This window comes from Excalfactoria chinensis, chromosome 13 (genome assembly GCF_039878825.1).
Source record: "Excalfactoria chinensis isolate bCotChi1 chromosome 13, bCotChi1.hap2, whole genome shotgun sequence".
In the NCBI taxonomy this organism is placed as follows: Eukaryota; Metazoa; Chordata; class Aves; order Galliformes; family Phasianidae; genus Excalfactoria; species Excalfactoria chinensis.
Genome location: NC_092837.1, coordinates 4,132,010 through 4,157,066, shown reverse-complemented (window position 1 = coordinate 4,157,066; position 25,057 = coordinate 4,132,010). Strand labels below are relative to the sequence as shown.

At 44.4% G+C, this 25,057-nt stretch overlaps 3 protein-coding genes across 10 annotated transcripts in view; 2 read left to right on the top strand and 1 right to left on the bottom strand.

Moving 5' to 3' along the window:
• Nucleotides 1-8,535, top strand: part of COL23A1 (collagen type XXIII alpha 1 chain) — a 148,396-nt gene extending 139,861 nt beyond the window's left edge. Inside the window, exons 24-31 of the mRNA XM_072348077.1 lie at nt 558-584; nt 1,105-1,176; nt 1,277-1,330; nt 1,705-1,731; nt 2,228-2,281; nt 2,953-3,039; nt 4,450-4,527; nt 6,899-8,535. Coding sequence (XP_072204178.1) covers nt 558-584; nt 1,105-1,176; nt 1,277-1,330; nt 1,705-1,731; nt 2,228-2,281; nt 2,953-3,039; nt 4,450-4,527; nt 6,899-6,946 — 447 coding nt within the window. The 3' untranslated portion in view covers nt 6,947-8,535. The remainder of the gene's footprint in view (nt 1-557; nt 585-1,104; nt 1,177-1,276; nt 1,331-1,704; nt 1,732-2,227; nt 2,282-2,952; nt 3,040-4,449; nt 4,528-6,898) is intronic.
• Nucleotides 8,536-9,373: 838 nt separating this feature from the next.
• Nucleotides 9,374-25,057, bottom strand: part of HNRNPAB (heterogeneous nuclear ribonucleoprotein A/B) — a 24,254-nt gene continuing 8,570 nt past the window's right edge. For 2 of the 6 annotated variants that reach the window (XM_072348059.1, XM_072348063.1), the window contains one exon: nt 9,374-10,068. The gene's annotated coding sequence lies outside the window, so the exon portion shown is untranslated. Of the gene's footprint in view, nt 10,069-23,875; nt 24,931-25,057 lie in introns of those variants that run through there. The other 4 variants (XM_072348060.1, XM_072348064.1, XM_072348061.1 and 1 more) reach the window with 2 other exon arrangements.
• On the top strand, nt 15,741-24,366 carry PHYKPL (5-phosphohydroxy-L-lysine phospho-lyase). Of its 3 annotated transcripts, XM_072348055.1 has the most exons (13): nt 15,916-16,008; nt 17,528-17,646; nt 18,472-18,631; nt 19,214-19,288; nt 20,049-20,136; nt 20,231-20,347; nt 20,482-20,564; nt 20,845-21,070; nt 21,332-21,486; nt 22,037-22,123; nt 22,334-22,464; nt 22,858-22,914; nt 24,190-24,366. In XM_072348055.1, the coding sequence occupies exons 1-12, from the start codon at nt 15,950-15,952 to the stop codon at nt 22,908-22,910; spliced, it is 1,353 nt and encodes a 450-aa protein (XP_072204156.1). In that variant the 5' UTR covers nt 15,916-15,949; the 3' UTR covers nt 22,911-22,914; nt 24,190-24,366. The 3 variants fall into 3 exon arrangements, with proteins under 3 accessions (XP_072204158.1, XP_072204156.1, XP_072204157.1); XM_072348057.1 differs by lacking the exons at nt 15,916-16,008; nt 24,190-24,366 and adding an exon at nt 15,741-15,749 and having other exon boundaries at nt 22,858-23,737; XM_072348056.1 differs by lacking the exon at nt 22,037-22,123 and having other exon boundaries at nt 24,190-24,290.

The following is a 25,057-nucleotide window of genomic DNA, read 5'->3' as shown; positions in this document are numbered from 1 at the left end:
TTTGTGCTGTTATATCTGGGCTGCTGTCAATTTGGGTTCCCCACCACAAATATGTTGATATTCCCACAGATTTCCCTAGGCCTGGTTGGTTTTTTTTGGCCATTGATTGCAGCAGAAGAGGATGTAGGCAGTGACGTGAATATACACAGACATTTTTGGTGCATGTTTCTGAGGTGTTTGGTACCTGCGGTGTTCCAACAGGCCAAAGAGCTGCCAGGGGTGTTGGGAAAGCGGAGAGACCGGTCTGTGGGCACCTCAGGGAGACCATGCAGGGTGATGCTTCACAACCACACAGCATTTCCACGCTGCTGCACAGCTCTCCCTCCAGAGCTGACTCTTGAGCATTTCATTGTTGTGTGTTAACGCAACGCAGCCTTTTACAGTTCCTTCCCACTGATTTGACGTAGGAGAACCAAATAAACTACCACCTGTCTTGAAGAAGAAATATTTAGAGCCATTGTCAGCCCGTAACTTCAGCAAGAAGCGGTTTGGGAAGCAGACGTAGGGGTTTGTTTTTAAATCCTGCTTTTATAATGCACCCATTGTCTTTCCTGTAGGGTCCTCCAGGAATCCAGGGGCCAAAAGTAAGTCAATGAATTAAATGTCACCCACTGTTTCCAGGCTGCCACTGCATTATTTGCGGGACCACAAAGAACTGTCAGCTCTGGGGGCTGATTTTTTGGTCACTGTTTGTGACAACGCGTTCCTTGATTGTGTTGTTCAGCAGTTGGTGTTTTTGAAAACAAGCCATTCTTCCTTCCAAATACGTCTTTATGATCTTAAATCCACTATGGAGTCCTGACAGCCCTGCAGCACATGCAAATCCGAGTTTCCAAACCCACGTACTGAAACCTTTATTTTCGACTATTTCTTGTACCGTCTGGTCAAGAGGAAAACAACAGCAGCGAGGGTGTGAGCTGCGGGGAGGTGTCCTTGTCCTTGGCTGTCCTTGTCCCAGCTGTGTTTGGGGTTGGTGCAGTGGATTTTATGCTTGCACTGCTCTGCCTGGGAGCACAATCCTGCCTTTTTGCACCACCTTCCCACCCGAGGCTGTTCCCAAGGCCCACGTGCTGTTTGGATGATGCCAGTGTTTCATTTCTGCAGGGCTTGGATGGTGCAAAGGGAGAAAAAGGTGACAGCGGTGAGAAGGGGGAGCACGGTGACGCGGGCCCAGCTGTGAGTTGTTTCCCCACGTCTCATTCCTGACTGCTGGCAGAACCTGGCCTTACAGCAACTTTCCTAATGCTTTTTCTTCTTTCTTTTAACTGTCTTCCAGGGTCTCCCTGGCGCTCCAGGGCTCATTGGCTTACCCGGTACCAAAGGAGAAAAGGTAATCGTTGGTGTGGGCCTATGTTAGATCCCCTCCTTCTCCCTGCTGGAGCTCCATAGAAGCCAGGTTATTGATGGCCAAAGCTTCTTCCTGGTCTAAATTGCTCATTTTACCAACATTCGTCTCCAGAACCTCAGCTCCAATGAGCTGCTGTTTTCTAGCATCTGTCAGCATTTGATGACAGCAGTTGGGTGTAGTGGCTGCTGCCTGAACAACTTGGGGGCACGTCGTGCCCAGGTGGGCAATGCTGAGTGCACAGACAGGTGTGCAGCCCTCATCATCTCCACCCAGCGTAGTATGTCACCAGATGGGGATCTTTGCCTGCTGCACTGAAATCAGTCCAACGTGTCTTGTTTTTGTTTTTACAACTGCAGGGAAAGCCGGGAGAGCCAGGATTAGATGTGAGTATGGAGAAAGCTAATTGCCATGTGTAGAAATGTCAGTCACACACATAAAGGCCATCGAGGCTGCTTGCTGTTTTCACAAATACACACAGCTCACCCTGCATAGATTGCTCTCCCCTACTCAGGGCATCCATGGGATGATGTCAGTAGAAAGAGGCTTAACTCAAGGCAGCTGTTGGATGGCTGCTCCCACTGCACAGCAGTCCCGTACCACACCAGGTACCACGGCTCAGCTGAAGGTGCCATGGGGTCTTTCTGTCCTAATTGAGAATGCTTGTATCAGATTCAGGAAAACCAAAATCTCTTATAGATGAAATAGTAGCAGGATAGTTAAAGCACTAGCTTTCCCAATAAATTCATGAGATACAAAGACAAAAAGGGAAGAAAATGCCGTATTCTTTGCTGGTTGCTTCTGTTGATTTGAGATACTGGGATGTGCACTAAGTAAGCTTACAACCTTTTTCTTTTCCCACCAAAAAAAATTCCATAACAGGGTTTCCCAGGTCTCAGAGGAGAAAAGGGAGAGAAGAGTGAAAGAGGGGAGAAGGTGAGTGGGTTGTGGCTGTAAGGGTGCTAGTGGGGACACATGAGCTGGGGCAGGACTGGCTGCTGCTTTTGTGTCCTGCAGCACTGGATCCCCTCCAGCTCCAGTTTTTGTGGCTCACTGCTGTAAGGCCTTTACTGTGGCAAAGTGTTTGTATGGACATTCTATGAATGCCTGCTGGCTTGGAAGGGCTTTCTGCAAGTCTGTCCCTCCTTGGCAGCCTGCAAACTTTGGGGGGAGCTGGAGCAGCCTGGCAGCTCCAGGTTGGGAAGAATTGCTAGTTTTGGTTTATAGACCTTGAAACTGGATCCCAGTCAGGTTTTGTTACAGGGGTCCTTAAATAAAAGGGTGCCTGGCTGGTGGTTGGTGCCATGCTGGGAGCTGGTGCTCCAGCAGTGTTGGCAGGGGCTGCCCAACACTCCTTGCTGCCAGATAGCAACCTGGTCTCTAGCAATAACTGGTGAATTAGCTGCCCTCTTAAATTATTGCTATCCTGCTTTAACTGAAGGCTCTCAGTCGTTTAATTGCCCCATTAAGGTTGCACCAGTGCAAACATCCCAACTCTGGCTGAAATGTGGGATGCTGCAATAACCGTGCAAAGTGGAAAAACAAGGTGTGCTTCCCCTGCCAGCCACCCCTCTGTTCCTGAGACTATTTTCCTTTTGCTTCAATAGGGTGAGAGAGGGATACCAGGGAGAAAAGGAGCCAAAGGGCAGAAGGGGGAACCCGGCCCTCCCGGACTGGACCAGCCCTGCCCTGTGGTATGTCTTCTGCTTTGCTCATCTGAAGTGTGTGTTGCAGGGACTGAAAGGGGATGCAGCTCTGTAGCCTGGGAAAGGGAGGGAGGATTTGGTAGATCTTTAGTTTGCAGTAAATCAGAGCAGATGGTTATTGTTTTCTCACTTTTCTTAATGGTTTGTTTTATCTGCACTGCTGGAAGTTCAGTGCTCGCTTTAAGGGCTCCTTACTGGCCAGATGGGAACAAGCCACGGCAGTAAAAATAAAGAATCTTTGTACAGAGACCTTCTTATTGCAGTCAGGAACAATGGGCTTCAGTAATGCTCTTCAGGAGATAGCGTGCCCTGGTGAAGCTGCCTGCCTAGATTTTGAGTACATTTGCAATTGGGAAGTAACTCTGTGCCATGGATGGGAGGCAATTTGAAAGCCAGGTCAGTTCTTTATCCCATCATCTCCCTCAGACTGAGCAGGGACCATGCTGACTGTAGCTCTCCCGCCTGGGGAAGCGGGTTGGTGTTGATAGCATGTTAATACTGCCAAGGTTGTGTGATGTATGAGCCCCGAGGCTGCCAAAAAGTGCCTCTGGGATCAGAGACCTCCCGTGTTTCTCAGGCTGAGATAGCAGCTCGCAGCTCAGATCTGTCCTTTCTCTGACACATCCTGGGCCACTGTTGTACTGCACTGTACACAGACAGCCTCTTTCCAGAAAACCTGCCTTGATGTTCAGGTCTGAGGAAGGTGGGATTCTCCGCCATGTTTCAAACCTTGATGTGGCTCAGGAAAAAAAACTTGCCATGTTTATTTGGCCGGGTAAAATGTTACCTCCTTTTAGTTACTGCTGTTCATTTAATGACTGAAACCAGAGATAGCCATTCCTTAAGATGCTGTGCAGTTTGGGGATGAAAGAATAATTTGTGTCAACTATTGAAACTGCCCAGTGTGACTGTTACAGCGTAGTCCAGCTGCACTTAACTAGTAGTGCCAGCTATCTGCTCTGACTCCCCAAGAACACATTTCTTGTCCAAAGGCGTGGCTTTCTCACCTCGCCAGCGATCAAAGCTGTTGTGGAACTCCGCGGTACCAGCAAAAATGTCCTTCATTCATTGTGCTTTGTTTGGCTCGGAGATTGAATGTGAGCTACAAATATTTGGTTTCTGATGGATCACCTTTCCTCTCTCAACATGCTGGATGATTTAACCCTCATCTTTTTCAAATGAGAATCTCTGCTTTGAGTACAGAAGATATTTCCCAGATGACAGTCTCTGTGTGTCTGTGAACTCCCCACCATAAAACAACTCTGTTGATTTGCTGTGTCATCAGAAATGGATGCACAAAGTTCTGAGCCCATTCCTTCTGCTCAGGCGCTGATGTCTGTTCAAGTAACTCCCGTGTCCTTTATCGTTCTCATCAAGCAGTTATTTTTTCTTAAACAGGGAGATCGTAGTATTACAGGCAGCAATGGGGATCCAGGTCTGCCAGGCCTGGATGGGGTGAGCGTGCCCTGCCCGCTGGTACAGTACCTGCTCTTCCCTTTTCTCGCATGGTTTGTGTGTGTCCTGCTGTGGCCAAGCCCCTTCCTAAGGCACGAATCCCACCAAGGAGAGAAAGAAATGTGAGACAGCAGAGCTGCAATGAGGTGTTTCACTTTGGCACTCAGAGAAGGACACCATTGAGATGTGCCTTCTTCCCACTGCTTTTAAATAAGGAGGGTAGGCCATGGGAGATCACACAGGGCTGCTTGACTCTTTTCAACAGTAGATCCTAAAGATCAGCTCTTGTTTCTCTGGGTGTCTATGGCCCAGTTCAGTTCCCCTTGTGCACCAGCTGGGTGCTGAGCTGCCCCAGTGAGCAGCTCTGGGTGCTGTGGCTGGAGGTCATGGGCCCTTTGGGCATCAAAAGAGCATTTGCTGCATCAGCTCTGCACTGTGGAGCTCAGGTTGAAATCCTCTGATTACGCAGAGAGGTTGAAGCTCTGCTTGCTGATCCAGAGGGTTCTGCATGACTAGCTAAAAGAGGTCATTGTTTTATTTTCATTTTTTTAACCATAGAAAATGCTGCATGTTGGATGATTTGCAGTTGTCTTCAGAGAAACAAAAGGGCAGTAAGCTCTCTTTCAGAAAAAAAAAAAGAAGTTAAATTGCTTTCATATGTGTCAAAGAAACCAATTATTAGCAGCAGGCCTGCTTCAGCTCTTCGTATTTACTCCCCAGAGATGTTATATTTGCTAAGCATGTCCCATCCTAACTGTACAGAATACACAGAGTCAAGCTATATCGCAGGCACTGTAAGGGCAGAAGGGGATTTCTCCTGCAACTGATTACAGTGACCAGTTAATGCAACAGATGCACTTTTTCCTGCCTGTGTATGATGGGTTAATTGCTGTAAGTTGTCGTTAGCTGTCATGAGCTGCTGCACGCTGCCTGGGAGTGCTGTCCTCCTTCTCCCCTTGCTGTACAGTCACGGGGGGCTGCTGGGTTCTCAGTGACTCTGTTCAGTTCTGGGGTGTGAGCCTCAGCTGTGCCTTGTGAAGCTCTTTGTGAACTGACCGGTTGTTCTGATGTCATTCAAGTGAAGCATGGCAGAAACGTGGGGCTTGATGATGGCCAAAATGAGTATTTTGAGTGTGCAGAAGGGGGGAAAAAAGCCTGGGGAAATCAGCCCTGTGGCCATAGGTGCATTGGGATGTGCTCTGCCACACCAAGTCAGGATGTCTCCAGGTGGCAGAACCACTCTGCATGTTGTCCCCATTACCCTTCACCCCCTGATCATGCCAATAAATGTCATGGACCAAAATGCTGGCTTGGTGTCAGCAGAAAGCTGTGTGCTTCCAACTACTGTAGTGTTATAGGAAAGTCTGAAAATAACTGGACCTGTCACACTGGGAGTAGCTGGAGAGGGTAACCTTACATCACTGCACCTCTTTTATTGGGCATAGGCTATTTTACATATAAAATCAATACAGAATACAAAAAGAATGGGATGGCTGACATTTACAGTAAAAAATGTAAAGATGCATTTTGACCTCTATTTGCACTAGCAGTTCCCTCTGCTGCAAACACGTCTTCGTGGCTCCCAACCCCTCGTTAACTTGGAGGTGGTTCTGAGGGAAGGGTCGGTGCATGTGTGCTCTCTGTAGCTCGACATGCAGCAATTCATGCAATCAGAGATCCAAGAGCCTTAAAAAAATCCAGCATCAGAAAAGGCAGCTGTTATTTCTGTTAATGTAGCTTGAAAAGTTGGTCATAAAAAGTCCATTCCTCTTCTGAGGGCTCCTTCCTTGTCAGTGTTTTCCTCCTACTAAGTAAACTCAGCTTTCTCATTTCTATATACTTCTTGCATCTCCTTTGGAAACAGCCAAGTCTTTTCACTCCCTTTACACAGCCCACAGTCTATCAGATTTCAATCAGTTCAGCAACTCGAAATTTCTTAAAGAAGCTCAGTACTGCCGGATGGCATTGAACACAGGTAGAATACCATTACAAAATGCATCAACCCCAACTGAAGAAGCACGTATGAACAAAAGATACATTTCCACATCATGCTGTCCACACATAGGTCTGATCACAAAAACGCTCCTTTTTAAAGCAGATTCTGAATTGAGGTTCCAGATTTTAATGTGTGTTCACCTTTTTGTTGCAAGGAAGTGTCAACGTTTATTTTTCATCCTGGAGTGTATTTGGTTTTGTGTTGTGCTCGACACACAGCTCACACTGCCTGCACTGTTACTGCTGTGCATATAGAGTGAAGTGGCTGTGCATGGTCGTTGTCTTTTACAGTGCTGCTAACGCTCTCATTGTTTGCTAAGGACTGAGCTTTGGGGTTTTGGTTCTGACAGTGGGATCGCAGTCAACAGAAACAAAATGCATGTGTTCTGTTTTGCAGGGACCAGACGGACTGCCAGTAGCAGGATGTTGGCACAAGGTACAGTGAGAGTATGGTAATAGTTCCTTGTGTGGGCCCTGAGCTGTATTAATAAGTGCCGTGCCCCAGCAGTGGGCTGTGTGCCTGCCCAGCAGTGCTGTGCCTTGTGAGAGCAGTGCCCTGCCTGCCTCCATGCACAGCACACCCTGCTTCCTGCACAGCTGCAAGGAATGCCACGCCAAAACTTGCTAAGGCTGGAAAAGCCACCAACTGATAGCAAGCATGTTACTAACTGGTTGCAAGCACTCAGTTAGGATGCAAGCATGCCCTTAGCATAGAAGTTTTTAATCCGGTGCCAAATCATTTGGAGGTGCTGTTAATATGGAAAAAAATCTGACTAACAGTCTTGATATTCACAAGATTAGTAACGGAGCATTTGTCTCGGACTGAAATGTTTGTCTGTGTGTTCTTTTGCAGTGATCTCTAAGCATGAAGCGCAGCATGTAAATAATGTGATATATTTTGATCTTTTTTTAAATTTTTGTATAAAAAAAGGAAGAAAAACAACCCTTCGACAGTAATATATTGACCTTTTTTTATACTGGATCCTGTCATTTATGGACTTTGAAAATACTGTAAAGCTCTCAAACCCATAAGATACGCATGATAACATCAAGATTTGATAAAGGTTCCGATGACACTTGCTGGGAATGACCCGAACTCACTGCTAATGCTGCTGTGTGAACTAACAGCACTGAGACAGCTCACTGCTCTGTGTGCCTTACCGGCTCCCTGTCCTAACCTGGCTCTCAACTCTATTTGCATTGCACGTGTGTGCTCCAAGAGTGAAAAAAACTGGCAGAAAACAAAAAAGAAAAAGAGGATGCAGCCCTAAGGATGGGAGAAGCTGCTGTGTGCCGTCTGGTCAAAGGAAAGGACTTCAAACCTGCAGAGGAAACAAAGCCGAGCTCCCTTTGTTGCTTTGGAAAATGTAACTTGGACTGCCTGTGGGTGTTTTGGCTGCTATCAGATAACCTTTCATCTCAAGAGGAAGCACCTCTGGGTCCTGTTCTGCCGTCTGCAGCTGAAGATGTACCAGCTCTTTCTTAAAGCAGCACCCAAATTCTTTAAGGAACTTCTACTGCAAAACTTCAAAGCAAAAGTGCTGCAAAATGCTTTCAGAACAGATGGTTGTTGTGGGGCAGGGAAGGACTCTGCTGAAGTCTTCCATTAAGCAGCAGGGTGTGTATACTGGTGCTACTGGGGTTCCCAAAACTTGGAGTTTGGAATATTTGTCTTGGTCTGTAGGATTCACTTGCATTTGGTTTCCTTGTGTTCTGTGGTTTGATTGTGATCTGTGTAGCTCTGCACGCGCCTCTTGTCCTCCTTCTTTAACTTATCTCAGGTACATCCATGCAGAGCAGGGTAATGAATCAAAGGATGGTTAGGATTTCTATTCCATATTGCATTAGTGAGAGGAGTTTAAAAAGGAAAGCATTGCAAACATCTTACAAGTCACATTTCTGAAGATCTTGGAAAAACAGGGATTGATTGAGCAGTAAAAAGCTATGAAAAATTATTTTGCAGGGAACACAACAGCTTACAGCCGGGTCTGTTCAGCTTACAATGAAGACCAAGAGGCAATCAGATTCCTTTACAAGGAGGAGATATTTTATAGCAGTAAGTTCTTAAACGGAACAGAGAAAGACGTACAAAGATGCATCCAATGACTGAAATGGAAGCTATGTAAAATCACATAAAACAAGCCACGGCTTTTTAATGGTGAGTCTGGTTAATCCTAACCAGAGCAGTGATGGAATGAATCCTCGTGGCTTTAACGCCTTTCTGATTGCACGGATGGTTTCTGGAGGAAATACCTTAGCCCAATAGAAGTTGCTAGGCTCTGTGTAGGAGGCCAAAGTGAAATTAAGAGCCTGATCTTTGTGCTGACAAACCAGTTGATACAAGGAGTCATTTTTGGTGCACTGAGTAGATCTGAACCTGTGAGGAAGTTCCTTTGCATCTCAGGGCAGCTGGTGCTGCAGGACCAGTGGGAGGAGATGTGACTGGTGGCTCCAGGGGGAACATGCCCTTTGCAGCTCCATCCAAGTGTAATAGTAGCCCTGGTGTTGTGAATAGCAGCTGCAATGTGCTCGGCGCTCCACACAGACAGGGTGAGGTTTCTGCTGTCTGGTGACTGTGTCCTAGCTGGTCTTGAGCTTATCCTTTCACTCAGCTGGGAGCATTTGTCATCTGCTGTTACTTGCTGAATTGGACATTGGCTTGGTCAGTGTGGACACAAAAGATATAGAGACGTGGGCAGTAATCCTCCGTTACCTAGCTTTGTTCACTGCCTAGGGCCTACACCTGCACACTGCTTGCTTTGTGGCTATATTTCACATCTTTACCAATTAGTTACTGACCACATTTTTGGTCTCTGTACAGATTAAATCAATTCAGATCAACTAACAAATCAAGAAACAAGAATTGTGTAACTCAAACAGCAATGAAAATGCATTTTATTTACTTCCATTTCATGATGTTAGCTACCACTTTTGGTGTGAGGGTTTTTAAAGGTGAAAGGAGCTGCTGAAAGAGCTCCCACTGGCTTTTAATGCTTTTGAAAAACCCCTTTGCTGTCCCAAATTAAAGCTAATTCTTCTGTGGAAGGTCGAAGGCAAATCTCTCATTGTTGTCACTGGGAAGAAGATCTGTAATTGTTCCCTTAATGTACAGTTGCTCTTCCCATCTCCCCCAGTCATCTCCAAACTAAAGCAGTTCACTACTCCAAACCACACCGTGGGCTTCTACACTTGGTATCCTGCAGATGTCCTGTTCATGGAACCTCTATCGATATCAATGAGAGTTCAAGTCCCCAGAATGACTGCAGAAAGCACAAGAATCTGGAAGTGTCCACAAACAATCTACAATGCAGATAGAAAAGTCTTGTTTTACATATGCTGGCAAAAACTAAACAGCTTTCTATCTAGCTCCTACTCAAAGAAGTTTGATATCACTGAAGCTACAAGACAAGCTAACCTCCAAAGCTTATGAAATTATATTAAAATTTATATTTTCTCTGAGGAAATACCCCCGAAGTCCTATTATCTTCAGGTAAACAAGTCAGTATTCCGTCTTCAACTTGTGGAATATCCAGTGCTTGTAGGCATCAACTGTGACCACTGCCAGGCCTGCAAAACATTGATACAGAATACCAGAACAGTGCTTTACCTATTGCTCTAACCGCTGTGCGTGGTAGCCTTCCCCCTCCCAACACAGAGCCTGGTGCCACAGAACCCCACGCCATTTGCTTTCAGCAGAGCAGGAGAGCTCTTTTTAAAGCCACAGAACTTCTTCACTGGGGTTTTTCCTCCCCGTCCCCTTGTAATGTTCCCGTGCCAGCCCAGGAAGAAGGCTGGAAGCAAGCATTCTGGTGCGGGGCTGTGGCTGATCCATACCCATCAGTGCTGCCACCTCGGCTGACGGACATTGCAGAGGTAACGTTTGAAAATCCCCATGTTAAGGCCCTCTGCTGGGTTTATGCCGCACACTGGATGTGGTGCATCCTGCACCACGGGTCCAGCTATGCACTAGCAGCAGGTCTGGTGTGTTCAGGATAGATCAGATACACTGTGTGCAGGGTGTCAGTTACGGGTCTGCTGGTCCCAGGCAGTCCCTACCATCAGCAAAGCAGCTGAAACCTGTGGCAAGCAGAGCTCCAGGCTCAAATAGATCCCCAAGAGCAAATACTGCCAGAGACTGCAGTTGTAACCTGCTTTCCTGGTCCTCCATGGGGACCACTGTGCTTAGCCTGTGCATTCTGAGCTTGGTGTTTCTCATCCATCGTGCAGCACAAACTGGAACACTATATTAAAATAGCTGTTCACTTTGCACTGACTGCACAGTCTAAAGAGGAAATGTATTTAGGTCCACGTGCTTCCCACGCACGCGTATTGAGGGGAGGTTGTTAAGTGAAAAGTTGTTTCGCAGCAGTCATGATCTTATTGGGAAGAGTTAAATAAGGATGTGCTTTGCTCAGCAGATTCATGCTAGATCAGTTGATTATTTGCTCCTTCCATATGAAAATGTTTACGCAGGTCCTTATAGCACACGGAATATGCAAACAGCTCACAAAGATAAGTGTTACTTCTGGGCAGTGTTGGCAGGCTCAGTCGGAACTCAGGAATGATCTCAGCCACTCACAGAGCACAGTGCATTTCTCCCCCAGGGATTCTCCCTTTTTTCTGGCTTGAGAGAACGTGAGACTGTTAGACAGGAATTCTGAACTGCAGCTCAGTGTTGCCACTAGATGTCAGCAGCAATAAAGATGATTGACGCGATGAAATGTAGGTCACTGTGACTGAGCAATTGATCCATCTCAATCAGTACAATGGTTGATGTGTGAACTTTGTGGATTCATCAGTGAACAAATATTTGGGTTAAAAGACTTAGGTTCTGTCTTGGGGGAAATTAAGCCAAGCCAAACTCATTGTTTATCCCAGTTTTCTAGTTTACGGATGACATTCAGTGATGTGATGTAACAGACTACATAAGCGTGGTGATTCCCATTAGGCCCAGATAATGCTGTCTGCCTGCTCCCAGGAACAGGACAAGCAGCTGCGAGGTCTGTCTGTGCTCCAGGAACGGTGTTGCTGTGAGTGTGGCCAAGTGCCCAGAGCTCAGCTGTGTGTGTGTTTTGGTGGCCAAAAATGCCCGTGTTCATAGGTCTGGTGCCAGGAGTATTGTGGCAGCTCCAGAAGGGCACTTGCCACGGTGTGAGCCTGAGAGGTGGGGGCAGGTGGGTTAATTAGAGCTCTGCAGCTGGCCTAATTGCAGGGCGGGTTAGTTCACCAGTATTTCTCTGGGCTATGAAACGGGTGGTAGGTAAGATCCAGTCTGACTCCAAACTGAAACTGTTTCCAAGACCTAATGCACAGGGATTTGAGCTGAAGAAGGGGGGTAAAAAAGCCATATACTTAGTTTTATTTCCATGGGGAAGACTTGTTGTACACTCTGCATCTAATCCTTGCCGTACATATAATGGTAATGAGTTTCTTTTCGTACGGATTTTTCTCCTGTGTATCTAAAAATAGGAAGGTTTCTTAGGATGATAACAGGCTTCCTAATGTGTTTTCTTTTTGGAGATCCTAAAGTACTAAAGTGAGCTTTTGTTTAAATCTCCTGTCATTTCATGCACTCTGCATTTGAAATTAACAAGCCAGCAAAACGTTATGTGAGGTTTCAGTGGCTCAAAGCAGCCTATGCAATGATGGAATGTATTCCATGGAGAATGACACGGCATGCCAGGCTGGCGTTTCTGATGGTTCTAGTGACCCAGTGCCCAGGAAGCGTGTTTGTTTATGAGCTTTCATGTAGGACAGCCAGTCTGCTGGTCTGGGGGCCAGAAAGAGAGAACTCAGCCAGCTGTAACACCTCGCTTAACTACAGGGCTAAAATGCCAGGAAAATCTCAGATTTACTGTAATGGTAAGTAGTCATCCTTGCTCTCAATGTGTGTCCTGTGTAAATTCACCAGAAAGGTTTGTTAGAGCACGGCTTTCCTGGGTGTTGAATGCTGATTTCATGCTGCCCTCTAGAGGCCATCTTGTTTGAACAGGAACAAATTCAGTGCTCCGATGGGAAATCATCCCTACCCCAATAGCAGCACTGCTCCTTACAGACTGCATTCGTAGGCAAAGACGCACCTTTGCCAGGTGAGGTTTGAATCAATCCCTGCAAACAGGAGCGCTTAGACACAAACTTTCATCTGTTTCCCAATTCTTGTATTTCTTCTTGGGAAACACAGTCGTATTCTTTGTAATCCAATTGTTGTCCAGATAATTAATTTGAAGCATTATACAAATAGAAGGAGGTTGCCAGCCAAGTTTCCATTCTAAAATTTCCAACTGAAAGCTCTGAATTATCTTCCTTACAGACAATAGATTTTTATGAATATATGTAAAAATATTAGCAATGACTCATGATTAAAAATGAAGCATCCCTGGGCTGCTTTTCTTGGATTAATACTGTGTATGTATGTGGTGAACTGGGATAGGTTTGGGTCTGACCTGCGCCAGCACAGCCAGGCACAGATTTGGTCCCACCGTCCTCAGGGTGTCCCATGGTGCAGGAAGGGCCCTGTTACTGTACTTGGCCTCATTGCAGGCCCTCAGATCGACTCATTGTGTGCTTGCTGGTGTGTTTGGTAGCACAGCCAGGCTTAACCAGGTAGACTGTCAAGTGAGATTAAGTATTTGGATAAGATTTGAAGAGGCCTACGACAATCAATATGGCACATGCTGAGCTCAGTTACAGAACAACATCTAGGCTTGTTCGTAACAGCTGAGGGGAGAGAAAAAAATGACGTACTGAAGCAAACCAGTGAGTATGTAGTCTGTACCTGTAAACTTAACATTGCTTCTAGTGTTCTCGTGTTCCCAAGTGAGCCGCTGCAGCCTTCCCATGCTTCACTCATTAGAAGGCACACCAGAAGGTAAGCTGCAGCTAAAGCAAGTGCTGAAAACCTGACACTTGGAAATGAATGGGAGACGGCCTTGATAGACCTTAAGACTCTATACTGCTGTAGAAGGCCTGGGGGAAAACCGCAGGGAAGCTGGGAATCATGACTTTTCAATGCACAAGAAGTGGCGTTAGTGACAGCAGAGCAGAATAAGAAATACACTAACATTTGCGGTTTCCCTATGTGCTAGGACAATTCATCCCTGCTCGCTAAGCTGTGGTAGGAGTTCTCAGTTGCTGTTTCATGGAACAGATGCAGTGAACTTATATGTCTGTGTGTGGCTTCTTATGTAACATGGCTGTTAATGGTGACTAAAATGGCGATGTCCCAGGTATCTGAAATACAGCTCTGTGTAAATGACACCAGGAACACGTGGGTTTTTATGTTCTTTGAAACACCGAATTGTACATTTAATTTCTAAAAGTGCATTTTACGTGAGGATGAAGGGGATGCTTATCAAATCTGCTTTCCTGCTGTGAATTAAAGGGAGGACCTGGTTTTGCAGGTACTCAATTTCCACATCAGGCAGAAGAGATGGTAAGTTGCTGTTAGTTAGGATGGGAGCTGGAGTCCTGTTGTGTCTGCTGGGCAGTTTCATAGATGGAATGCCATTGTATAGACAATTTCACAACACAGCAATTCTTGCATTGCTATCTGGGGTTCTCTTTTAGTATTTTACTGAAAACAAAATGCTCAGTGTGACAAATATTCAGCACGAAATGCCAGTCAGAACTGAAAGCCACCAGCTCTGTCACATTAATTGCTTTGGGCGTACAGACCTTTTAACACTGGTCTGTCCCCTAGCATTGAGGTGCCATTTCTGAAAGGATGGAATTAGAGAAACTGTATGCAATATGAATTTTATCTGTACCTGTTTGAAATTATGCTGATAAGGCTTAATCCTCTCCCAGGTTATGCAAGGCTTATTTAATGGGAAGGGCTGCATTGCTTCAGGGTGGCTGTTAAGAGCTGCCAGGCCTGTGTGCGATACGCGTGTCCATGCTGGGCACCCTGAGCAGTAGTTTGTGTGGCTGTATTTAGGTGGTACGGCATACGAAGCTGAGTAAGTCTCTGTACAATGTACCACTTTTAAATATATATATAAATACATATAAATAGTAAAAACTAAAAAAAGAAAAAAAAAAAGAAAAAAAAGTGCCTAACATTTCTATGCGTAACGTTTCTATTTGCAGCACGATGTAATTTTTTAATTGTGTATGCCATGAAGAGTTCTATTTACTCACTGCTTCGGGGAACAACTGCTTAAAAATGAAGGCATTATGATGGTATTTTGTATGCGTTGTTTTAACATGTTAAGATGGTTATTAATTAGTCCTGCAGTATGTATTTGTAGCTTAAAGCTGCAATGGACGGCATCAGCTCGAGACCTCCAAAAACATTTCCTTGTGCTTTCTGTACTAAAAGCAAAGAGTCGATGGTTAGAAATGGTCTCTCTGTACAGGTTGCTTTTATGACTGTGTGAATATGTATAATGAACTCTGCATTTGTAACCAAGAACAAGCAAACTGTAAATGTTCCGGTTGTTATTATAAATAGCTGCAAAGTATCTTAACCAGACAAGAGTTCAAATAAAGATTAATGGCCATTATTCGTATTTCCTCGACTGTCTTTCAGTTCAATTCATTTCAATTGTTCAAAATTGACTTATGCAACATCTGAGCTTTACCACTGAAGCTCAGCGTGGTTTTAAATCTATAGCAATTTGGTTTGGGATTCCCTGTATTAATGCAAAGCTTAAACTGTTCTCCTGTGTTTATCAAATAACTGCAGCTGAACATCATTCTGGTCTGCCAGGTACGTAGTCAAATGGTCTGAGTCCTCTCAGTTGTTAGTTTAAAACAAGTGAATGCAAACACATACTTGGAATGAAAAAATAATCTGCAATCTATTAGAATGAAGCATTCTGATGGCTCTGCTGGGGATGCAGCACCTACAGCAGCAGAGTGCTGGACACACGTCCCTTCTGGTTCTTATCTCTGTGTTTTTCTTTAAGGAATTCCATCCCCACATGACCAGGACTGTCTCCTCTCATCTGACAGCAGTGTTTGGCTTTTTGCTGCATGGGAGCAGGCTCAACACAGGAGCACAACCACACAAGAGGTTTGTTGCACTTTTGCTTAAGGAGTGTGATGTGTTAAACCCTGCAGCTCTAACCCAGAAGCTACCATCGAAAGTCACTCTGAGCCGTGTGCTGCTGCCAGCACTGTGCCCAGCCTGTGTGTGCCGGCAGAACCTCACAGGGCCACGGGACCTGCAGGGTGAACTCACCACTGCTGCTGACAGAGGAGCCCCAGTCCGGCATGCGGAGGGGAGGCCACAGGCCACAGCACGGGTGAGTTATGCCGCTCCCCTCAGTGCTGCTGAGGGCAGGTTCGGGAGCAGGCGGGGCCGGGGCTGCAGCGCTGCCTTCCGGCACGGAGCGCAGTGCCGGCCGGCGGCCCGCAGGGGGAGCGGCGGCGGGGCGGGCGGGCGGGCGGGCTGCTGCTCTAAACCGACTCCTCCCGACTGGGCCGGGCCGCGGACACGGCGGCCATGAGGCGAGCGCAGCGCTCCCGCCAGGAGACCCTGTCCGTACGGCGGCGGCTCATCGGGTAAGTGCCGGCGGCGTCTGTACCGAGTGCCCGGCGCTGCCGGCCGTGGAGCGGGGCGCGGAGCAGGGCTGGCACCGAGCGGCCGGGGCTATGAGCGCTCCCTGCTCCGGTGCTTTGGCTTTGGGATAGAGACGGTGCTGAGTGCGAGCAGAGCCTGGGCTTCACTCAAACAGTTCGCGTTTAAGGAAGGTTATGAAACTATAAGGCATCGAGATCCCTCGAAACACGGATGGCACGGCGTGGCCGTAGGAACTTAGAACTGCTTACAAAGCGGATCTTTGGCCGCTTGGCTCTGAGCTAGCAAACCACGCGGCTGCCGAGTGGTGCTGCTGACCCAGAATGAGAACCCAGCTGTCAGAGCTCTGGTAGCACTGAAAGCCATCAGAATTAACATGCTAGAATTAAGCACAAGACTCAGCTCCGGGCTTTCAATCGCTCGCTTTGTTCCAAACGATTTTAAAAATTCCTGGTTCTGCAGAATGCTGCTGGGAACGGCAGCAAGAGCGTTTCTGTCTGACCACAGGAATGTTATGGTTTGGAAAGGAAGGCTACCTCCGTCCACAAAGCCCTGTGCAGACAGAAAGCAGGCTGGGGTAAATGCTGCAACGAGATCCGTGTGAGCTGCACTGAGCTGAGGATACCGGCCTGTGTATTAAATTCTTTTGTAACTCATTTGCTCGGTTCCTGGGGATGAGGATCCAGCCCAGCCTCGTTACTGCTTTCTTAGCACAGGTTGCGCTGTCAGCGTGATTTTACTGACAAGCCTGTTCTGTCATCCCACTGCCAGCGCATACAGACAGTGTAGGATTCCTGTAGGGGACGGACAGTGAACGACTGTCTTATTTTAACTTTTAGTTAATTGATATTTCTCAATATATAGCGTTATTTCCCTTTTAGTTTTCTACGCAGTATTTACTAAAGGAGGTATTACAGGTTGGCACTGCCCTTCAGCATCAGTTAAATCCTGCAGCTCTCCTTAGGCAGATACGTTTCAATGTAATTTGTCAAATATATGTAAAAGGTGAAGCAATGCAAGCTCACTTAAACAGGTCCAGACTTGGAAATAAAATTCCTCAAGCTCTGTACAGATGTAAGAATCAGCTGCACTCTGCCTTTAGTAAGAATAGCAAAGGTATAATGAAAGTGATTAGTAAAGACAGGCACAGTTTAAAGAACAGGGAGGGCAGCCAGCATAGACACCAAGGAACCATAGTTAAGATCAGATGAAACTTCAGAGCCAAGTTCTGCGTGTGTGCTGTGGTTGGGGATTGCTAGTGAAGAATCTCTTGTTCAGGAGTGGGTTTTTGTGCCTGCAAGCCTAACAAAACTCGGCTATCCAGTCAGAGAACAAAGACTGTGCTTTTCTCCATCCTGAGCTGTGCATTTAAGGGCTAGGAGCATGATGGCATGTGCTGCTACACTGGGGGGTTGTCTTACTCTTGATTAACTACACTAAGTTATTACTAGATGACTGCGGGACTTCATTAAGGCTTATTCTTCTTTCTGATGCTTTACACAGCTCTTCTTGCAAGCTGTTTTATCCTAACGATCCGCTGAAGATTGTAAAGGCAAGAGGCCAGTACATGTATGATGAGAATGGAAGGCAATACCTTGACTGCATAAACAATGTTGCTCACGGTAAGCTGAAGTTCCATTGTTCAATACCACGTTTTACTAACAGAGCAAGGAACAGTCAGTACTTTTTCCCACTGTTCCATTGTGCTGGGGGAAACAGTGGTTCAATTGGAATAGAGGAATAACCTTCTACTGAGCCTACAGTCTGCTAAAGTTCTGCTCACGTTTGGGTTTCTGCATGAACACGAAGCTTTCCAGACATGCTTCCTTCTCTACCTTCACAGCAAAGTACTGATCTAAACTTCACAGAGCTCTGTGCGAGAGAATTCAGGGCAAGCACCTGACTGTAAAATTAAGGACAGTCTGTTGTACTCACAAATGTCACTCAGGGTTCTACTGAAGGACCACAGCCCGGTGTGGTGCATTATTTGTGTCTTATGAAGCAGCTGTTTCTTATAGTACTTTAAATTGCTGGTCAGTGCTGACAGTCCTACCATGTATTACTGTCAATATGTAATGACAACATGTCATTATTTGATGGTAAAGCTTATCTTCAAATACGACTACTCAGATGTCTAAATTTAAACTATAAAATTAGGCACTGTTTGTTCAGCATATCAGCTTTAAGCATTTAACCACCAGCCTTGAAATACAACCACCACTTTAAACCTTTCTGAGCAATGGAAGTTTTCCATGAGAGCTTTCAAGGCGTACCAACATTGTCCTATGCTGATAACATTATTAGTGCCTAGCTGATCAAATATGAACATTACTGACAGTTGCTCTGTATTCTTAGAGAGAAACGTAAGCACAGAGCCAGCATGTGCCTGCTAAAAGACACCATGCATAATAAAGAACTCACCAACCTCTCTCTCCCCTCTCCTGCAGTTGGACATTGTCACCCTGATGTAGTGAAAGCAGCCCACGAGCAAAACCAATTGCTAAATACAAATTCTCGTTATCTTCATGACAACCTGACTGATTATGCAGAGAGACTTTCAGAAAAGCTACCTGACAAGTTGTGCACCTTTTATTTCTTGAACTCTGGGTAAGTCGGATCTATCAGAATCGCTATTGCTTTTGCCCTGGTTATATACAGACGGGTACATCAGCAGCCAGCTGCATGCTCTGGAGTGATGACTGTATGTTAAAAAAACAAAGGAATCGTAGTTGTTTGATGATGAAGAAACTGTGGTCGTTTAGAATTTCTACAGCTCTAACGTTTGTACTTAGCAAGATCTCTGTCAGAAAACTGACCCGGCACTTCACTTGTACAGCATTTTATTCTAAGGCCTTGGACTACATGAACAGAAGGGTTTACTTCTGTTACTTGTTTCTGGTCTGACACGTTTGCAGAACTCAGTGTGACAATGCACATTTCCAGCTTGCAGGAGGTTCCTGGATTCCCAAGCAACCTACACAGTAAAATAAAAAGGAAACTGCTTCCATGTAGTTCCTGCAATCCAGCTTTTTTAAGGTGGATTCTACTCTGCTAAGCAGTTCTACCACTGCTGATTACTCGGGGATCTGTCAGTACCTTACACCTAAGTTTTCTGTGTTCTCTGCAAGTTTCAAACCTCAGGTATCTGCAATGTATCTGCAATTAAACACCAGTTTTTTTCTATTATAGATCTGAGGCTAATGATCTTGCCCTAAGACTGGCACGACAGTTTACAAAGCATGAGGACGTTATAGTTCTAGACCAGTAAGTATGTTGGCAATTTTATCTACTGTCAGTTGCAAGGCTCAGTTTATATCCGTGGTCAGAGCACTTGTCATTGTAGGAAGAATGTAGCTAGGAAGTGGAATTTTCCTCTGCTCAGTATTTGTGAGACCACTCCTGAAGTACTGACTGCATTCAGGTAGGGCTCTCCAGCAAAGACCAAGCTTTGCCATGCTGAAACAAAGCAAGGGCTGCCCTGCCACCATGGGAGGGGAAGCTCAAAATGTGAGGGTTTCAAAAACTTGAGTTTATTCTTAAGAAGCACAAAAAAAAACCAAACCAAACAAACAAAACAAAAACCAACAACCCCCCCCCCGAGCCAGTTCTGAAGCTGCACAGTGCCAGGAAAGAGACAGCAGACAGAAAGAAAAACCTGAAGAATTCTGCTGAGACATAGGAAAAGGCTTTTATGCCATAAAGGTGGTCAAACATTAGAGCAGGGTGTCCAGAGAAACAGAAAATTCCATTGTTGGAGGATATTCAGCAGGCCAGGAACTCCAGCAGTCTTTTAGTGCTATCAGTGATTTACACTGCTGTGATTCTACTCGCTGGCTTGGGAAAACCAGTGACAAGGACTGTTGCCTGCCTGCATCCCTTAGAAATCCCACAGCTGTTCTCACTAGTATCTGTATTCCTACCAGGTGATGTAACTCATCTACTCCTTAGATGTCAGTAATGTTAAGCCTAAAGAACTCTTGATAATGAGGAAATTACTGTTTAGTTCTGCTGATTGTTTTTTAAGTGCTTACCATGGACATCTGACATCCTTGATTGACATAAGCCCATATAAATTCAGAAATCTAGAAGGACAAAAGGAATGGGTCCACGTGGTATGTACTTCAGCCTATAACTACTTATTACTTGTAAATTAAACGAAGACTAATTTACGATTTACTGAACACAGAATACTGTTCCTTTGCATAGGCTCCTGTTCCAGACACATACAGAGGACTATACAGAGAGGACCATGAAGATCCAGTAACAGCCTACGCTAACGAAGTGAAAAATATTATTAAGCAAGCACATAAGAAAGGCAGAAAGGTAAGAAGTGATTTCTTTGGCCTTTTGTCTTGCATAAGAGCTCAGTACAGGTTCCTTTCAACGCTAACTGCTAACACAGCTTCCACAAACGTCTGTGTTGTGTGTTCAGTCATTACACGGTACCTATGTTTCAGATTGCTGCATTTTTTGCTGAATCTCTGCCAAGCGTTGGTGGTCAAATCCTCCCACCAGAAGGCTATTTTCAGAAAGTTGCAGAGTAAGTGGTCAGACATTCATTATCTTCGCTTGTAAAATCTGTCCTACATAGAGATGATAGGAGAATTTCTGTCTCCTGTGGCATGCAGCTTTACACGCATAGAAAAGATGAATGCTTTTACATTAGAACATCATCTTTGTGGGCCAAAGGCCTCTTTTTAAACACATGGTACAGAAGTTTTCCTTCAAGAATTCTGCAAATTAATGCTTTCTGTTTGTTGCAAAAAAGAAAATATTTGTGATTGCTCTCTTTCCAGCATATAATCATTGTTACGTTACAGGCATGTGCACGAGGCTGGAGGTGTATTTGTTGCTGATGAAATTCAAGTTGGCTTTGGCAGGGTTGGCAAGCACTTTTGGGCATTCCAGCTTCAGGGAGAAGAGTTTGTACCTGACATAGTCACTATGGGGAAACCCATAGGTAATGGGCACCCTATTGCCTGCGTAGCAACAACTAAAGAAATTGCAGAAGCATTTGCAGCCACAGGAGTAGAATATTTCAACACAGTAAGTAAAAATGGACCACAGTCATATATATATATATGTTTGGGTTTTTTTAAGATAGGAGTCAGTACTAAAATGATAATCATGGGACTTGGTTTAAATTAATCGTCAGCATCCACACAGTTACTGCTGATATTAATTGCATATTTCTGGTACCAATTTAATAATTACCAACTATCAAATATAAATCTTAGTGTGCTCTTGTTATCACTGATGTTATGCTTTCATTAACAAGACTGCATGTGTTCCTTTCCTGAATCTCAGTTTGGAGGAAACCCTGTTTCATGTGCCATTGGATTGGCTGTTTTAGATGTGATAGAGAAGGAACAGCTTCAAGTTCATGCAACAGAAGTTGGCAACTTCTTGATGAAACTACTCATGGAGCAAAAAATCAAGCACCCCATCATTGGTGATGTCAGGTATCAATGCCTTTTATATGTATATATACACATTTAGCTGTATTTTGTTCAGTTTGTCATGACCAAGTTTAAAAGCAAAGTGATGTTTTAGGACACTGTTCAGAGCTGTGGCATCAGCAAGAAAGATAAGTCAGCAGTCCACTGAATTAAACCATACTTAAGCTACTCACAAGTCTGATAAACTTTGCCACTCCAGGCCAGTTTAGCTTTATTGATTTTTGTGCATCCCTAGGAAGTACCACTTCTGATATATCAGTTGCCAGGACAAAAGTTTAAACAGAAAAATAGTTCAGTGCACAAAGAACACAATTTGTAAGTGGGATGAAGACTATCTTTATCATTTAACTACTTGGAATGGCAGCACAGGACAAGCCCATACTATACTACCACATTTCTGTAAAACTGCTAGACTTTTTGTTTTTAAACAGTAGCCAACAACCATCCCCAATTCTCAGACTTTTGTGAGACCAAGCCTTAACTGTATCTCTCAGTCCTTTAGTTCACTTGCAGCTCCTTCCTGTGACACAAACTATTTATATTTCTTTTGAAGAGGTTCTGGCTTATTCATTGGAGTGGACTTAATTAAAGATCAAGCAAGAACCCCAGCCACAGAAGAAGCAGAGTGTTTAATAACAAGGTACATGTGACAATCATGTGACTTTTCAGTGTGCTGGACAAGCACAGAGTTTCAAAGCAACCTGCCACTCAGTAGCTGCTGAAGTATAGCAAATTAGCAGCAGTCAGCACTGAAAAGCATCACTGTCTGGACAGCCACCATTATGATGCTTTTCAAGTTTTCTGAACTTTGTGCAAAAGGTGAACATCATTCTGTTACTGCTCTTTCCAGGCTTAAGGAAGAATATATTCTACTGAGTACAGACGGGCCAGGAAGAAATGTACTTAAATTCAAGCCCCCAATGTGCTTCACTGTGGAGGATGCAAAATTTGTAGTGGACACCATTGACAAACTTTTAACAGGTAATAGTCTTAAAAATGCCTTACAGCAGTTACTGTTGGACTGAGCAACTGAGCCTGCTTTTCAGAAGTCCTGAAACAAAGCCAAAATGGTAGACACTAAACACAGGAAAGTCAATTATTGAGAGTTTAGCCTTCATTTCCAAACAATCCAAGTTCTCTGACACAACATTTTCCTCCAAGGAAGCATATACATCTTTACAAGTTTTGCTCTGGCAGAGGGTAGCGTTTGCTTACAGCAGATGTGAGAGCTAACCACATTTCATTGCCAAGAGCCATCATCTGGATGCTTTTTATGCTTTTTGTACAACTTGTGCACATTCAGTGTTAAACACATTACTCTAAAGCTTCGTTTCAACTCCAGGTTTGTTAAGTTGTCGCTTGTTGTCCTTCCAGATATGGAAAAAGAACATCTGAACCAGGAGAAAACATCCACTGGCTCAACCTAAGCAGGTATTTATCTATATTCACTCTTTATATTACTGTTTAGAAGTTGATGTTTGTAAGCATGCTTCAATGGTACTGACCCTGCCAGTAGAGCAGGACCAAGTTTTCTCAGAGTTGCTTTTACTTGAAATTAGTTCAGAGCTCTTCGGCAATCTAGAAGCATGGACTAGACTGGGCTGCCTATGGAATTCACTGCTACCTTCTATTAGTCCAATACTTCCTAGTTGTAACACTGTTATGAATTCATTTATTTTCAAGCTAGGTCTAACGTATCTCACAAACATCTAATGCTGTCACAGCTCTTCTGCCAGCTACTCACTGCCTTTAGCCTCCAGACAGCTTCATAGAGTGCCTAGTTATAGTCAGATGGGTAACTACTTCTCAGCAAGTCTTCCTATAACTGCCCACAAGAACACGTGCTCCAACACTGTACATTCTGCATGCCACTATTTGGGAACCCCCACTTAAACTAGTATTGAAAGTACCATTATAGCCCTTCATAAAACTACTACAGCCCCTGTTTTCTTTAAACTACACAAAATCACTTCAAGCTCACAGCTGTTACTTCATGATTAAGCATCAGTTACCCCAGTACCCACCAGGTTTGGGGCATCAGTAAGACAAAGACCTGTTAAGTCTGCCAAACCCTAATATCTGTTGAGGTCCTTCTTTAGCTTGTAGAACATCAAACTACTTCTCATCTTACCTACCATACACTTAAAAGCAGCATACACTTGCAGATAACACCTTGATAACACTTTGGTACACCTGGTATTTCCTTAAACCAACTCCCAGACAGAAGACAACTGAATGTGTTTTTAACTAGGTACGCAGTAAAGTTTTAGGTACCTGGATATGAATGGAATTGGTTGGCCTCAAACACCACGCTAGATTCACTGTGCTATGGCCCTATGCTAAGGAAAAGCATGTTTTTAGTTCAGTGCAATAGCAGTATAGCAGGCACAAGAAAAGTGTGTTAATATTTTATTTAGCAAGTTAATAAAAAGACATACAGCTGTTAGTACTATGGATTCTTGAGAACAAAAGGATTACTCACAGTATCAGTTTAGCTTAGATGCCTAATAACTTAATACGCTTATCTGCAAATCTAAAATAAGCAAAAAAATGCTTCTCTACAAAAAAGCAAGAATGCAAAAAAACCTCTCACTAAGTACAGTACCAGTACAACACTTACATTGCATGTAAGTGAAAATGAGGCAATGAAATAGATCTTTTAATGATGCTTTATAAGAAAAACATAACATTATTTTCTTTCCATAGGTACCAAACATGTTTCAAGACCTACCACTAAGAAAAATTACTCTACTGTGATAATGTACATTTAATCCTCACCTTAGTATGCCTTAGATCAGATAAGTTAACCTTTGATTTTGTTATTTTCAGTTATCTTATTATTAAGTGAAAGCTTTAGGTGAAATAAATGTTCAACTGTGGCAGATATGGGATTGGCTTTTATTTAACAGAGTATCTAAAACTGGTTTTATAGCAATATCTTTCTAGCAGCTACTATAAACTATGTTTTCCAAACTCATGCTCTTTCAGGTTATGCCAGTTTAAAAACCAAGTGAGCCAACTGGCTTTCTTTTTCTTTTTCCTTATCTGCTGCTAGCAGTGGTAGCCCCATTCCTGGAAATGCTTTTCCCAAGCTCCTCTGATCAGTTTGATTAGGCGGTTTAAGCTAACAAGGTCCTAGGTAGCACTTCAATCAACAAGCTCTCAATGAGCAGATGAAGTAAAGAGCCCCACACTGATGAGGAACAGACAGCTCAAAGTCACAGCTCCCACAGCTGCTCTTAGGAAATACTGTCCTCAAGAAATACCTGAGTACAGTTAGTAGATAAACAGTACGTTACAGCCATTTCAGAAACAACTCTGTGTACAAGCCCTTGCTTTCACCGGACAGTAAGATTTTCTTTGCATCGCACACTTTTCGTGCAAGAAAGGGAAAGCAAGTTCTTCGTATAAGTGCTAGTAACCCATTTTTGCCTGAGGCCACATCACCTGTAAAGAATCACAGAATTATTAAGGTTGGAAAGGACCTCTAAGATCATCTAGTCCAACCACTGAAATGAAGCATTACTTCAGGATCTACTTCCAAAGGGAACCAGTAACAGGCTGACAAGCTATT